Here is a 12592-nt window from a genome sequence, read left to right as displayed (position 1 = left end):
TCAACAACACGTGGTCAAAAATATTTAACTCTAAAATTCCAGCATCAATATAATAAGGCAAATCTGGGCAAGAAAAGAGAAAGGTGTTTGCCATAGGAGGTGCCATTCTAATATTTGGCAGGAACTATTTGGAAGAACTACAGGGAATTTAATCAGGATAACATAATTATGTCAGACTTCCAATTCTTCATATACGATTAGGGAGAAAGGAGAAATCAATTTGTCTGATCAGAATATTGGGGCAGGTAATAAATAAATTTGTTGGTTGTTTCAAAAAATGTGAGATCTCAATAGTATGAAAGAAACACACTGCCTGAACATCATCCCACAAATTAATGCTACACAATGTAATACTGTACTACAGTATACAGGTCAATACCACTAGGTAAATGGGAAATTTTCTCTAAACATTTTAACATATTATACTGTGGAACAAGTAGAATGGATTATTGGTTGACAATTCTAACAAACTGCTTACAAAAATCTCACGGAAAAGGTGTTCTACAGATGTTATTAGCATTTAGTATCAGTCGTGTAAGTTCACTACTCAAGTAGACAAAGACAGTATTGCACTGACAAATTGTGCATTCATAAGAGGAAAAGTTGATTGAACTCATTTCTATCATTTGGTAAGTGAATTGCCAAGTCATGGTGCAAAGTTAGTTACTCTACAATTAGCTGTACATACAGAAAAATTGAGAGAGATTAATTATCTAACGTAGAAACATTCCACGCAAAGCTTAAAAAAATAGTGACTGGAGTAAGGTCTACACACACACACACACACACACACACACACACACACACACAGTATCATATTGGTATTGCATGATCTTCCAACTGAAAAATGGGAAATCTACAAAACAATCATGATACCATGATACAAAGTGCTCTACTAAAAAAAGACTGACAACTTATCACTTAATGTTAAGTGGTGATAATAATAAAACTTTTCAAAGGCTGGTGAGAAAATTGGGCAAAATAGTTCAAAAGAGAAAAATGGTGGGCTGAAGAAGCAATACTGTGAAAATTTCTCAAATACCTCCATCTACCATAAGGAAAATCACCATGAAGCTCAAAAGTAAAAGTCTGTATTTATTGTACTTATAGTATGTAATGTGACTTAGTTACAAATGTAAAATATAATTAATGTGAGGTGTTTCCCCAGATGGATTCAAATTGTCATTGTTAGACTTCTCAAAGAAATGTTACTATGTATCAATAATTAACTGCCAGCCTCACTTCTTACTTCGCTTTCCAAAATGTTCGAGAAGACCACATATTTTCATATTGTGAATTCAGAACAATGTGGTACTTTTAATCAGACTGGAGTTCAAAATGGATATCCTACTGAGGGAGCTCTTTTACATTCACCAAGTATAAATTTTTTTTAAATTGCAACACATGCCATGGAATGTTTCACAATATTCTAAATAAAAAAACTTATGGAATGTATGGTTCAATGTATGCCTGGTTTAGTTTATAGGCACTGGTTTAGTTCTTAGGCTGGACACAGTAAACTAAAATAGTCAAGTAACATATTTAGACAATGCATTGTTGAATCGTGTGTCCGTTAGTGCTCTTGCTATATAATAATGGTTAAAATTTTGATAATTTCCAAGAATGATTGCCCATCAAAGTTGCGGTGTCCAAATTATACATATGGAACGAGCAATTGTAAATCGCTCATGCGACTCTGGTGGCCGGTGTTATGATCAATTATTTGTGATTGTCTTTATCCGTTTTCCGTCGTTGCCTTAGTTGCTCTAAGTTACATACCTCCGAGAATAAATGACAAAATGGGAATTGTTCCCATAGTGTACACATCACATGGACTTCCGCATGATGACAACGAGTAAGGTAAGTCATCTCCGTTGTCATTACAAGTATTTTTTTAATGGTCTTCTTTTGTCATTGCTGTAGTGACCATCGTAAACATACTCGTAACGCCCACCACCAGAGTTGTGTGATCAATTTAGGCTCACATGTTCGGTATTTATCGTTTGGACATCGCGACTTCGATAGGTAATCATTCTTGGAAATTACCAAAATTTTGTTTGAATCTGGAGGCAGAATTAAGACTTTTCTGTATTATACAGTCTGACCAGGCAAAATAGTGTTTTTGTTTAAGTTATTAGGTGGTCTCTCATAAAATGGACTATTGAAAGGGAAGGGGATGGACCTCTACCACAATATAGCCCAGCATTTGCCAAAGATAACTAAGCAATCTCTCACAAAACTCATCAAGATGGCTGGAAAAATCTTTGCAGCCCAGTCTTCCAAAATGACACTACAGCTCAAAAGACTGAAATCACAAAAAACTTCTGTTTGTTTTAAGGCAAGTAGAAATTTATCACTCTTAAGACATTAATACAGAACTGTCATTTAACTTCTATTTTTTTAAGTCACAAAACAAAGTACTGGGATTTACAGTTAACACTTCTGAAATAAGGCATTTTCTCTACCCATTTCATTATGATCTACAGGCCTTTTCTAATATTTTCTACCTGAACACAATGATATTTCAATTAAGTGTCCAAATTCCAATATTAATCTAGGTAGGCCTAGTGGGTAGCAACTGTGGAAAATGCTATGACATGATAAAAAAATTTCTCACACCTAGTAAAACTTTGTTTTAGTTGACTGCACTACCAGATTCCTAGCTTACAGCCACATCTCCAGGTACAACAAAAATTATTAGATTAATCATCAAAGGTGAAAAATATTCTTAGACTGGGTTAACCTGTCATGGATTAATGTCACTATTTTTGTTGCACATGAAGCTGCAGCTGTAAGCCATTAACTTGTTAGTATGGTTCAACCAAATGTTATGAGCTGTCACCCATGTTTTCATTAACCAGGACTTTCAGCAGCTGCTAATGCCCTGCATATACACTTGTTTGTGAAATGGTATTACACTGTTACACAAGTGAAAAATGTAAATATAATTATACTGTAACGCTATGCGGTAACAAAATGATATTGCTCACTTATCAAGCCTGCGGCACTGGAAATGTATAGATGACAGGAGCAGCAATACTCCAGTGTTGTTTGTCTCCTGTCTCCATAATTGCATACAGTGTCTTTCAGCATTTTCATAGTCGCCTGCTTGGTACTCCCGATGCGCCAATTCCAGCAAGCCTTGAAAATTAGAGGGTAAAATCTTAAGTTACCAACGTCCAGTGCAACTTCGTCAATGTCTGATTATTCAAAGAAATGAGATCACAACATAATTTCAGATTTGGTCAAACTTTGAAGTAAAGAAAAATAAAATTTAACAAACACGACCGAGTTTTAGTAAAATATGAGTGCGAGAGTTAACTAACCATCGACACAATTAGAACTACTTAGCTACAAAAACTAAAAAACAGAATCTCGCAATGGTACTATTTTCATCACGGAAAAACACCAAAGCAAATACATAAACGTGGATATCACTCAATGCAATGAAACTAATATGTCCGACATTATAATTCTGTAATTTGGCATTTATCAAAACTACTGAAAATGTCCACAATAACCTAAAACAATATATCCAAGAAAAAGGCGTACCATTCGTTTTAAATACTAATCTTCCTCCAATCAAGAACATTAACAATACTTACTGACAGTCGAGAGCTGCTGTATATCATTCATTTTGAGAATGACATTGGCCCCGGTAATTTGCTGATGCTGGGCTTGCTGCTGCACTTGCTGTGCCTGCATCGAAGCCGCCCACGACTCCAGTTTGAACAGGTATAAATTAATATCTATACACTAATCAGCTGAACCTACAGCAATTACATGTAATTTTTAACAATCCAACCCATTCCACGTTGCCTACCAGCAATCAAGATGGATGCACTTTTTTGGATGATTGGTGACTAAAATAGACAGATGGCGTGCTATAGCGTTCGAGTACATCCTTGATTCCGATTGGCTAAGGAAACAAATGCAGCAGCCGGAGCTGCAAATACGATAAAATGATATACAAAGCTATAGGCTTTTAATGTAAACTCAGATAAATGCAAACAAAGTGGACTTTGGATCCACCACTTCCAATCGATGCTTCAAATATGTTAATACAGAGAAAAATTCTTCAGCAAGTCTAGTTTATTATGAATGCCGAGTAACTTCACGAAGTACAAAATCCGTCGGATAGATAGCGCGCAGGGTACATCACAGTAGCGTGTTCTAATCCGCGTAGTATGAAATTAAAATATGCGTTTCACTGACCAATGCAATGATATTTTAATGTCTCTCGCCATAGTGTATACTTAGTAATTCATTTGAAGTGTCATCATGTAATATTTTGGCAAAGCCAGATAATTTTAATAAAAATCCTGTCTATTGACTCTAAAGGGAATTTTAAAATGGGATTTAAGATCTTTCTGCTACGAACAGAGATGTACAGCGTTTATGAACACACTATGAAGGTTTCTTAAATCGAGTATATTTGTTACGACACGAGGTGAATGTCAAAGTTGCATATTGATATTTCTTAATGGAATAAAGATCTGAAATGTGAGCACAAATACTAGGCCTCCTTTTTATCATTCGAAACATCGATACGAAATTATCTGCTACAGCTCTGACTTCACGTTAATCATCTTGTTACAACTAAAAGTGCAAATTTTAACTGCACAGAGTCCGGGTTTAGCGGTGATTAATGAAACAAAAGTTGAATTCATATTCGTTTAACGAGCCTGAAGTAGGCGCTAAAGCTTACCACTCCGCATCAACCAAACAAAAATTATTTCGCGTTCCGATCGCCGTATGACCGTCGGAACGCAACTTTCGTTCTTTATACGTAATTTCCAAAAAGTCAAGCAAAGAGGCAGCCTTGTTGACAGCTGTTTTAGGCCTTTCAGAAATCTTTAAAATCAGTATCGCAACGAAATCTCCTAAAGAAAACGTACTCAGTGATACCGTTATCGGGTGATCTTAGCGACGGATCTGAGCACTTGCCCACATGCAGACAGCGTGTCATAGATGACAGTAATTTCGGGTGCAGCCTATGGAAGATGATACGACCGTTATAGTGTGTGTTTTAAGTTAATGATGTGGACTGTGTTGGCTGCAGTAACAGGTTTCTCGCAAAACACGAAAATATCTACAAGATGTTCAACACGAAAGATTTTGGAAACATCCTGTCAGCTCTTGAGAAAACGTCAGTCTAGTGTAATGACTGGTAATCAGTCCTTAATGCTTACAATATTAAGATTCATTTTCACTTGGTCGTCGCCATACAGCCATTCATCACACATGAATAGCATCATTATAATGACTGTTCTGCTGTGAATTAGTTAATTGTCACTAACAAAAAAATGATGGTATGAACAAATGATTGAAACATGTGACACTAATACAAAACTACACACAAATAGGCATATCATATGTTTTTGGGTTCAGACCAGGACATTCGCCGTTTTCTTTTACTTTTTGGCGTCCAACACACAATATATTTTTAAAAGTCTTAACAGTTTACTGAAGTATTTAGCTTTATTTATTAAGTTGCAATTTTTCACTAGACAGGACTTTCTTTCAGAAATAGTTTGTTTGTTTTCATTGTGTCATTAAATACACAAGGAGGAAGTTCTGACTCAATACTGATATTTCAAAAATTTCTATTCCTATTGCAGGTTAACATGAAAAAAACATTTTCTTTTAGCCATTGCTAAACGATGAGGCAAAAAACGAATACAGATAAAATGATCAAAAACGTGTAGATGAGTTGTTCTATACACAAAAGCAACATATACACAATAACCCTATTGCGTTGCCAAACGACTAAGTGAAAAGTTGTGGCGGAACCGACAACCACACTTCCCCATATACGTCACCCTGGGCATTCGTGCAACCCCAGACAAAATTATAAAGCCAAGAGTGTCCGGCTATTCATGGGCGTATGATAACCTTACGCTCTAAGTAACTGTATCATTAATAAAATAAAGTCACACAACATCATGCAAAATATCATATTAATATATTTACCTCGCGTATACTATTGTGACTGAATATCACGTTTAAGAGTAGGCCATCCTTTTGGGTTGACAACAAGACTACAGTAAAGGGAACATCTACCTTGACCCAAGACTCGGATAAAAGAATATTCAACTTAAACAAGACAACTTCTCAGCCAAGATCGCATTTGTATAACCTTTATTTACGAAGATCGGTTTCGGCAAAGAGAGTCGCCATCATTTGATCTCGATAAAGGTTAATGCAAGTGTCCCATTAAGCTTTAGCGAGATCAGATGATGGTAACTCTGTTTACGGAAACCGGTCATTGTAAATAAAGGTTTTACAAATGCGATCTTGGCTGATAAGTTGTCTCTCTTGAAACTGAATATTTATAGATTGCCCCTTTCACTCAGTATGAGCAAGTCAACTAAAACGTTATTGTTGTGTTCTGAATCTGGCGCACGCGAATAATTACATGGTTGCTTAAATCACATAATGGGGATTACCTCAATCGTATTCGGAGTTCGTGTACTGGAATTTGCAGTGATTTAAGCGCATGTGACGAAACGTTTGCTTCTATTCGAAATAGTAAACCATGAAAATGATACTACTTTGTACTGCAGTCAGCAGAATATAAGCTACAGTTGCGCACTTCACAGAACATGAAAATTCAACAGACTTTGGCTACACGACTGACGGTTTATAGTTCTCATGGAAATAAGAATGCGTGAGGATCTGAAGTAGAACTAACACATGGGCACATTATAAAGCAAATGGCAGGTTTTAATTGATTGGCGTCATACTAGATAGTGTCGGAAGTTCCATGCGGCTTTTCGCGGATGATGCTATAGTGTACAGAGAAGTTGCAGCATTAGAACATTGTAGCGAAATGCAGGAAAATCTGCAGCGGATAGGCACTTGCTGCAGGGAGTGGCAACTGACCCTTAACATAGACAAATGTAATGTATTGCGAATACATAGAAAGAAGGATCCTTTATTGTATGATTATATGATAGCGGAACAAACACTGGTAGCAGTTACTTCTGTAAAATATCTGGGAGTATGCGTGCGGAACTATTTGAAGTGGAATGATCATATAAAATTAATTGTTGGTAAGGCGGGTACCAGGTTGAGATTCATTGGGAGAGTCCTTAGAAAATGTAATCCAACAACAAAGGAGGTGGCTCACAAAACACTCGTTCGACCTATACTTGTGTATTGCTCATCAGTGTGGGATCCGTACCAGATCGGGTTGAAGGAGGAGATAGAGAAGATCCAAAGAAGAGCGGTGCGTTTCGTCACAGGGTTATTTGGCAAGCGTGATAACGTTACGGAGATGTTTAGCAAACTCCAGTGGCAGACTCTGCAAGAGAGGCGCTCTGCATCGCGGTGTAGCTTGCTCGCCAGGTTTCGAGAGGGTGCATTTCTGGATGCGGTATCGAATATATTGCTTTCCCCTACTTATACCTCCCGAGGAGATCACGAATGTAAAATTAGAGAGATTCGAGCGCGCACGGAGGCTTTCCGGCAGTCGTTCTTCCCGCGAACCATACGCGACTGGAACCGGAAAGGAGGTAATGACAGTGGCACGTAAAGTGCCCTCCGCCACACACCGTTGGGTGGCTTGCGGAGTATAAATGTAGATGTAGATACTGGGAGACAACGGTTTATCTTCGAAAGAAATTATTTAGATTATTTGTCGGGCATTTATGAATACTAAGTACGCGTTTACGTGTAGGATGTATAGGACTTTAATTTATATAATCTATGTCAGATTGGAGCAACTGAGCCATTTGAAGTTTATATATGAGCAGGGGACGGAATACGATTTTTTGTAGGGGGGAAGGGGCGCTAGATCTGGGGGTATGGAGTATTCTTAATACACTATATGACAGGCGTTCTCAAACGCTTTCCATAGCGCCACCACTCCCCTTCTGAAACATATATTATTCCCCCTCCCCCTATTTCCTGTTCTTCCTCAACATTTCTCATACTTGGCATAAAAGTGACCCACGATATCTATTTTTTGTGTCCAATTATTGCAACTATCAATACAACAAAAACAACAATAATGATAGAGTGTTCGTCGAGCATATCAGAGTTCAACATTCTTTTAAAAATTTTCATACACGTGTATTATTCAAAGGGAGTGAACGCTAACAATTACAGCTAGTTTATGAAGAACTACGGCTGCATGTGAAATTACTGGAACTGAGCAAATGTATATATTTAATTACTTTGTTTTACAAATTAGTTAGTTATTTAAAGTATAGCTGTTTCTGTCTATGTTGCTTTTAATTCATTTAGAATGTTTTCATATTTGAAAGATCACGATGTACAGATGAAGATAGAACAAATGTCAACACCTAAATGCCAATTTAGGAACTATCGTATTCAATCTCGTCATCCAAAAAAAAAATAAACGAGAGTAAAGAGGCATATGGTTCAAAATTCAGAAAATTTCTGACATTTGCACACATAGTGTGATGTGTGTGCTTGAATCTGCGAAGAAATCACAGATCTCCTTCTAGGTGCAGTCGAGACTGATGTTTCGTCTTGATTAATGTCATTAGGGACAACGTTGGCTCACACATGCAAATTAATGCGAATTGTAATAACACGTTCACTGCCCTTGTTGCTAAATTAGGATATTCATTCCGAGTTTTCACACAAAAATTTTCAAGAGACTTCGACTTAAATTCATTTCGAAGTGTTCTGTCACTTGAGGGTTCAAGTAGTTTCTCCTGTTCTACTGTCTGACGAGTGGTCTGTTAATGGTAGTATTGAACAGACTGTGGAGCCGGGCATACTCAGACGAAGGTTCTGGAAATTAATCCTCGAATTCTCGACTAAGCGCTTCGAAATGTTCTACGCCAATTCTACTAATTTTACCTTCATTCACCTCAATATCGCAGTTCATCTTCTCCATCCGGGTTTTCCAAAGCCAAATTTTCTCTTAAAGTAAACAATTTCGAGCGTATGAACATGACATTACTCTTTAGGCCTTGAGATGATAAAAGTGGAGTTAAAACGGAATTTTTTTTCACATTTTCGAATTTTTACCTCACTATAAAATTTGCAATTTTCCGAATAAAATGATACATGGGAAGTATTTTATTTTGTTTTTCTAAATATCATCTACACCGGTTGAAAATGTTAAAGTTTTTACGTGCATACTTCAAGATCTAATAAAATCGATAATTTTGATACAGAAATAGAAGGCTGTGGATTGCTGTGTTATAAAGGTTAATTACGTGTATGTATCGGCAGCACTATCAAAAACAGCATCGTATCGTTTCATAGCATAAACTCGCATTGTACGTCGAAGTGCTAACGTTTTTCCAAGGAAAAGTGATGAACAGATTGGTAAATCTCTCAAAAAGTAAAGTATGACGCCAAAACGAAGTGTCTGAGAAACGTGGATTTCGTGGTAACACGTTTTCGAATAAAGGGAAACACTGTGTTCATCATGTGGCGTGTGAAATTGCAGACAATAAAATCCAGGCAAACCCGTCAGTACGTAGAGAAACGCCCATTAGTGCTTCGAAGATTAAAATAAAACGTTGTGATACACAGTTTTCTCGAAACGAAAGTGATGTAAATGGTAGGTTAGCTTATATTCTGATAGATTTACACATCCTAACAAGGGTGTTAGATGAATGCGTCTGTTGTAAAATATGTGGAGGGCCAGTTAGTTTCCGTGAAGACAGTGAGGTATTAAATGGACTAGCCAGGAAACTTATTATTAATTGTGCCAGTTGTAAACATATTCATTTTGGTATTCTGATGAGTGTAAAGATAATTATTTTGAAGTGAATGTTAGGTGGTTTTATGGACTGAGAGCTACTGGCAAAGGATACACTGCAGCAGAAACAATGTGTGCCCTGATGAATATGCCATGCCCACCTTGTAAAATCGACAAGTATGCAGGATTTATTGGAGCTGCTGAGGAATCTGTTGCATGTAAGTCAATGAAGGGTCCTGCAAACGAAGCTGTTGAAATAAATGATGGTATGACTGACATACCAGTAGCTTTTGGTGGCACTTGTCTGAAGTGTGGCTACACTTCTAAGAATTCTGTTGGTTCGACGACCAGTGTGGATACTGGGAAGGTAATAGATTTTCAGATTTTAACCAAACATTGTTACAAGTGTAAATTAGGGAATAAAGAAGGGCATATCTGTGACAGAAATTATGATGGAACAAGTGGTGGTATGGAGGCCTCTGCAGCTATTGAAATTTTTAATCGATCTATGAACAAAATGGGAGTGTGTTACACTAAGTTCTTAGGTCATGGAGACCCAAATAGTAGCCGTTCAGCCTTATGGTGAGAGGATTATCACTAAACTGGAATGTGTTGGTCATGTCCAGAAGAGGATGGGCACCAGGTTAAAAGAAGATGAAACAAAGTTTGAGAGACAAGAAACTTTCTGATGGTAAAACCATAAGAGGCAGGCTGACAGACAAAATCATTGATGAACTACAGCAGTATTATGAGATAGCCATTAGAAATAATACTGAGAATTTGTTGAAAATGAAGCAGGTAGTATAGGCTACCTTCTTCCACAGACTGTCAACTGATGCAAAAACCAGTATACCACCTTTGCCCTCCTGGACCTGATTCATGGTGCAATTACCGCAATGCGCAGCACTCAAACAGTTCATACAGCCATCAACATTCCATCCTAGCAGCAGTCATGGATACCACAAAACCTATTTACAGAGACCTGGCAAATCCTGAATTACTGAAGAAGTGTCTGCATGGCCAGACTCAAAATCCCAATGAGTCGTTCAGTTATCTTACATGGACTCGCTTACCAAAAAATGTTTTTGTTGGAATGAAGACACTGAAGTGGGGGGTCAGTGATGGATGCTGTTATTGCTTTTAATGATGACAACATTGGTAGTAGGGTGAAAGTGCTACAGCACATGGGAATTAATCCTGGAGCAAACTGCAACGGATAACTTGAACAGATGGACAAGGTTTGCATTGATAAAGCAGAGTATGCAGCACAGTTTGCCACTAAGAAGTCCAGAAAGAAGAAAGAACTTGCGAAAAGATCGAGAGGATGATATACAGTATGGTGCAGGGTGCTTCTGAGTGACTAAAAATAAGCATAAGTTAAGTGAGTTACAGTCTTTTGAAACTTTAGAATCCGTTCCTGAAAATTTACATTTTCTGTTGCATTTTTCCCTAAATCTCTGAAACCACTTCGAGAAAAGTATTCAAATTTTCAAGGAGTGATAACATACATATCCTGAATCTACTGAACTAAAAGATGAATATAATGTTACGTATACTTAAAATTATGTAAGATAATGTACAAAAAAGTACACAAAATTTTAACCGTGTAGTTAAAAAATTGTATTTCCGAAAGCAGTGGCTGAAATGCAATTATTGTAGTTCAGTAGACTCAGAATATACGGTTTAATGCCCTATAAATGTTTCACGTCAATGACTACAGTGGTTCCAGAAATAAAGGGAAGGGAATTCACTAAGTTTAACGTTGTCGGGATAGGGCGTTCCAACTCCCCTTAGAGATCTTTCTGTTTCTCAACAACGTCGGCCAAATAGCATAATATCAGAACCCGCTTTTCATCCAGAAATAGAGCCGCCAGTAGGATTGCTGTTCAGTAGGAAAAGACAAAGTTTATCCTTCAGCTCCACATTGCAAGGAAGCACTTTACCACGAGACAACCAACGTGACCTCGGCGTGCAATAGAAGCGAGTCATGTGTAGCGCCCACCTCCTTACAAAGCACTGAATTTTGCATGCTATTTAAAGCTCGTGCTTTCATAAAATTTCCAAGAATGACTGCATTGTTCAGCACTTTGACTTCCGGTTGTCTGTGTGTCATGCAGTGTGTGGATTTTACAGAAGCAGAAACAGCACATACTCTTGCCATAAATGAATTTTAATTCCAATAAATGCAGCCGGCCCATCAGTACATATACCAAAACAGTTTGTCCCTGACAGAATGTTGTCAACAAAAACGGAATTCGCAAGAAATAAAGCATTTTCGCCAGTTCTCCCTTCCAGATCTTTACAAAATAGGATACCCTCGTGCATTTCATTCTCACGAAAATAGCGTGCAAAAACAAGAAGCTGGGAAGATTTCCGATATCAGCATTCATTTTCATCAAACAGCTGGGCGAATTTTGAGCTGTCATGAAGACGTAGTACGAATCGACATTTCATGTCCGTGGCTGTTGCATCAATACAACGAGCTACGGTATTATCTGAGAGTGGTATCGACTTCACACTCTCACCAAACTTTTCTCCACGCATTATTTCGCACATTTTGACGGCTGCGGGAAAAAGTAATTTCCACCGACAACGTGTGGTGATTTGCATTTTGCAGTTAGAAAGAATACCTCTAGGAATGTGCGTAGGGCTTCCTTAAGGACTGATACCTGTTTTTTAGGGAATCTGACATTTCCTTTTAGTTGTTGCTCATGATGGCTAAAAAAATCGATGAGTCTATATGGTCTGAGTGTTTTGTCTGTAGGTGTAATTTTGTAGGCTTCAAACTATTATTGGCTAAAATACTCAAACAAAGGAAACATTGTGGTCGTACCTCATTGTTCAAAAGCATGCTGGTAAAGCCTAATATCAGATAATCAACTTGATGTTTATGCACTTCGGTTT

The 12592-nt window shown here is 37.6% G+C and overlaps 1 protein-coding gene across 1 annotated transcript in view; it reads right to left on the bottom strand.

The window, feature by feature from the left end:
• Positions 1 to 3959, bottom strand: part of LOC126481902 (UDP-N-acetylglucosamine--peptide N-acetylglucosaminyltransferase 110 kDa subunit) — a 143861-nt gene extending 139902 nt beyond the window's left edge. The window contains exons 1-3 of the mRNA XM_050105863.1: positions 3824 to 3959; positions 3606 to 3720; positions 2991 to 3141 (exon numbers count right to left, since the gene is read on the bottom strand). Of these exons, the coding sequence (XP_049961820.1) occupies positions 2991 to 3141; positions 3606 to 3705 (251 nt within the window). The 5' untranslated portion in view covers positions 3706 to 3720; positions 3824 to 3959. The remainder of the gene's footprint in view (positions 1 to 2990; positions 3142 to 3605; positions 3721 to 3823) is intronic.
• Positions 3960 to 12592: the final 8633 nt, after the last annotated feature.

The sequence above is a fragment of the Schistocerca serialis genome, chromosome 1 (genome assembly GCF_023864345.2).
Source record: "Schistocerca serialis cubense isolate TAMUIC-IGC-003099 chromosome 1, iqSchSeri2.2, whole genome shotgun sequence".
Lineage (NCBI taxonomy): Eukaryota > Metazoa > Arthropoda > Insecta > Orthoptera > Acrididae > Schistocerca > Schistocerca serialis.
Note: the sequence above shows the minus strand (reverse complement) of the source record. Positions and strands in the feature narration are given on the sequence as shown.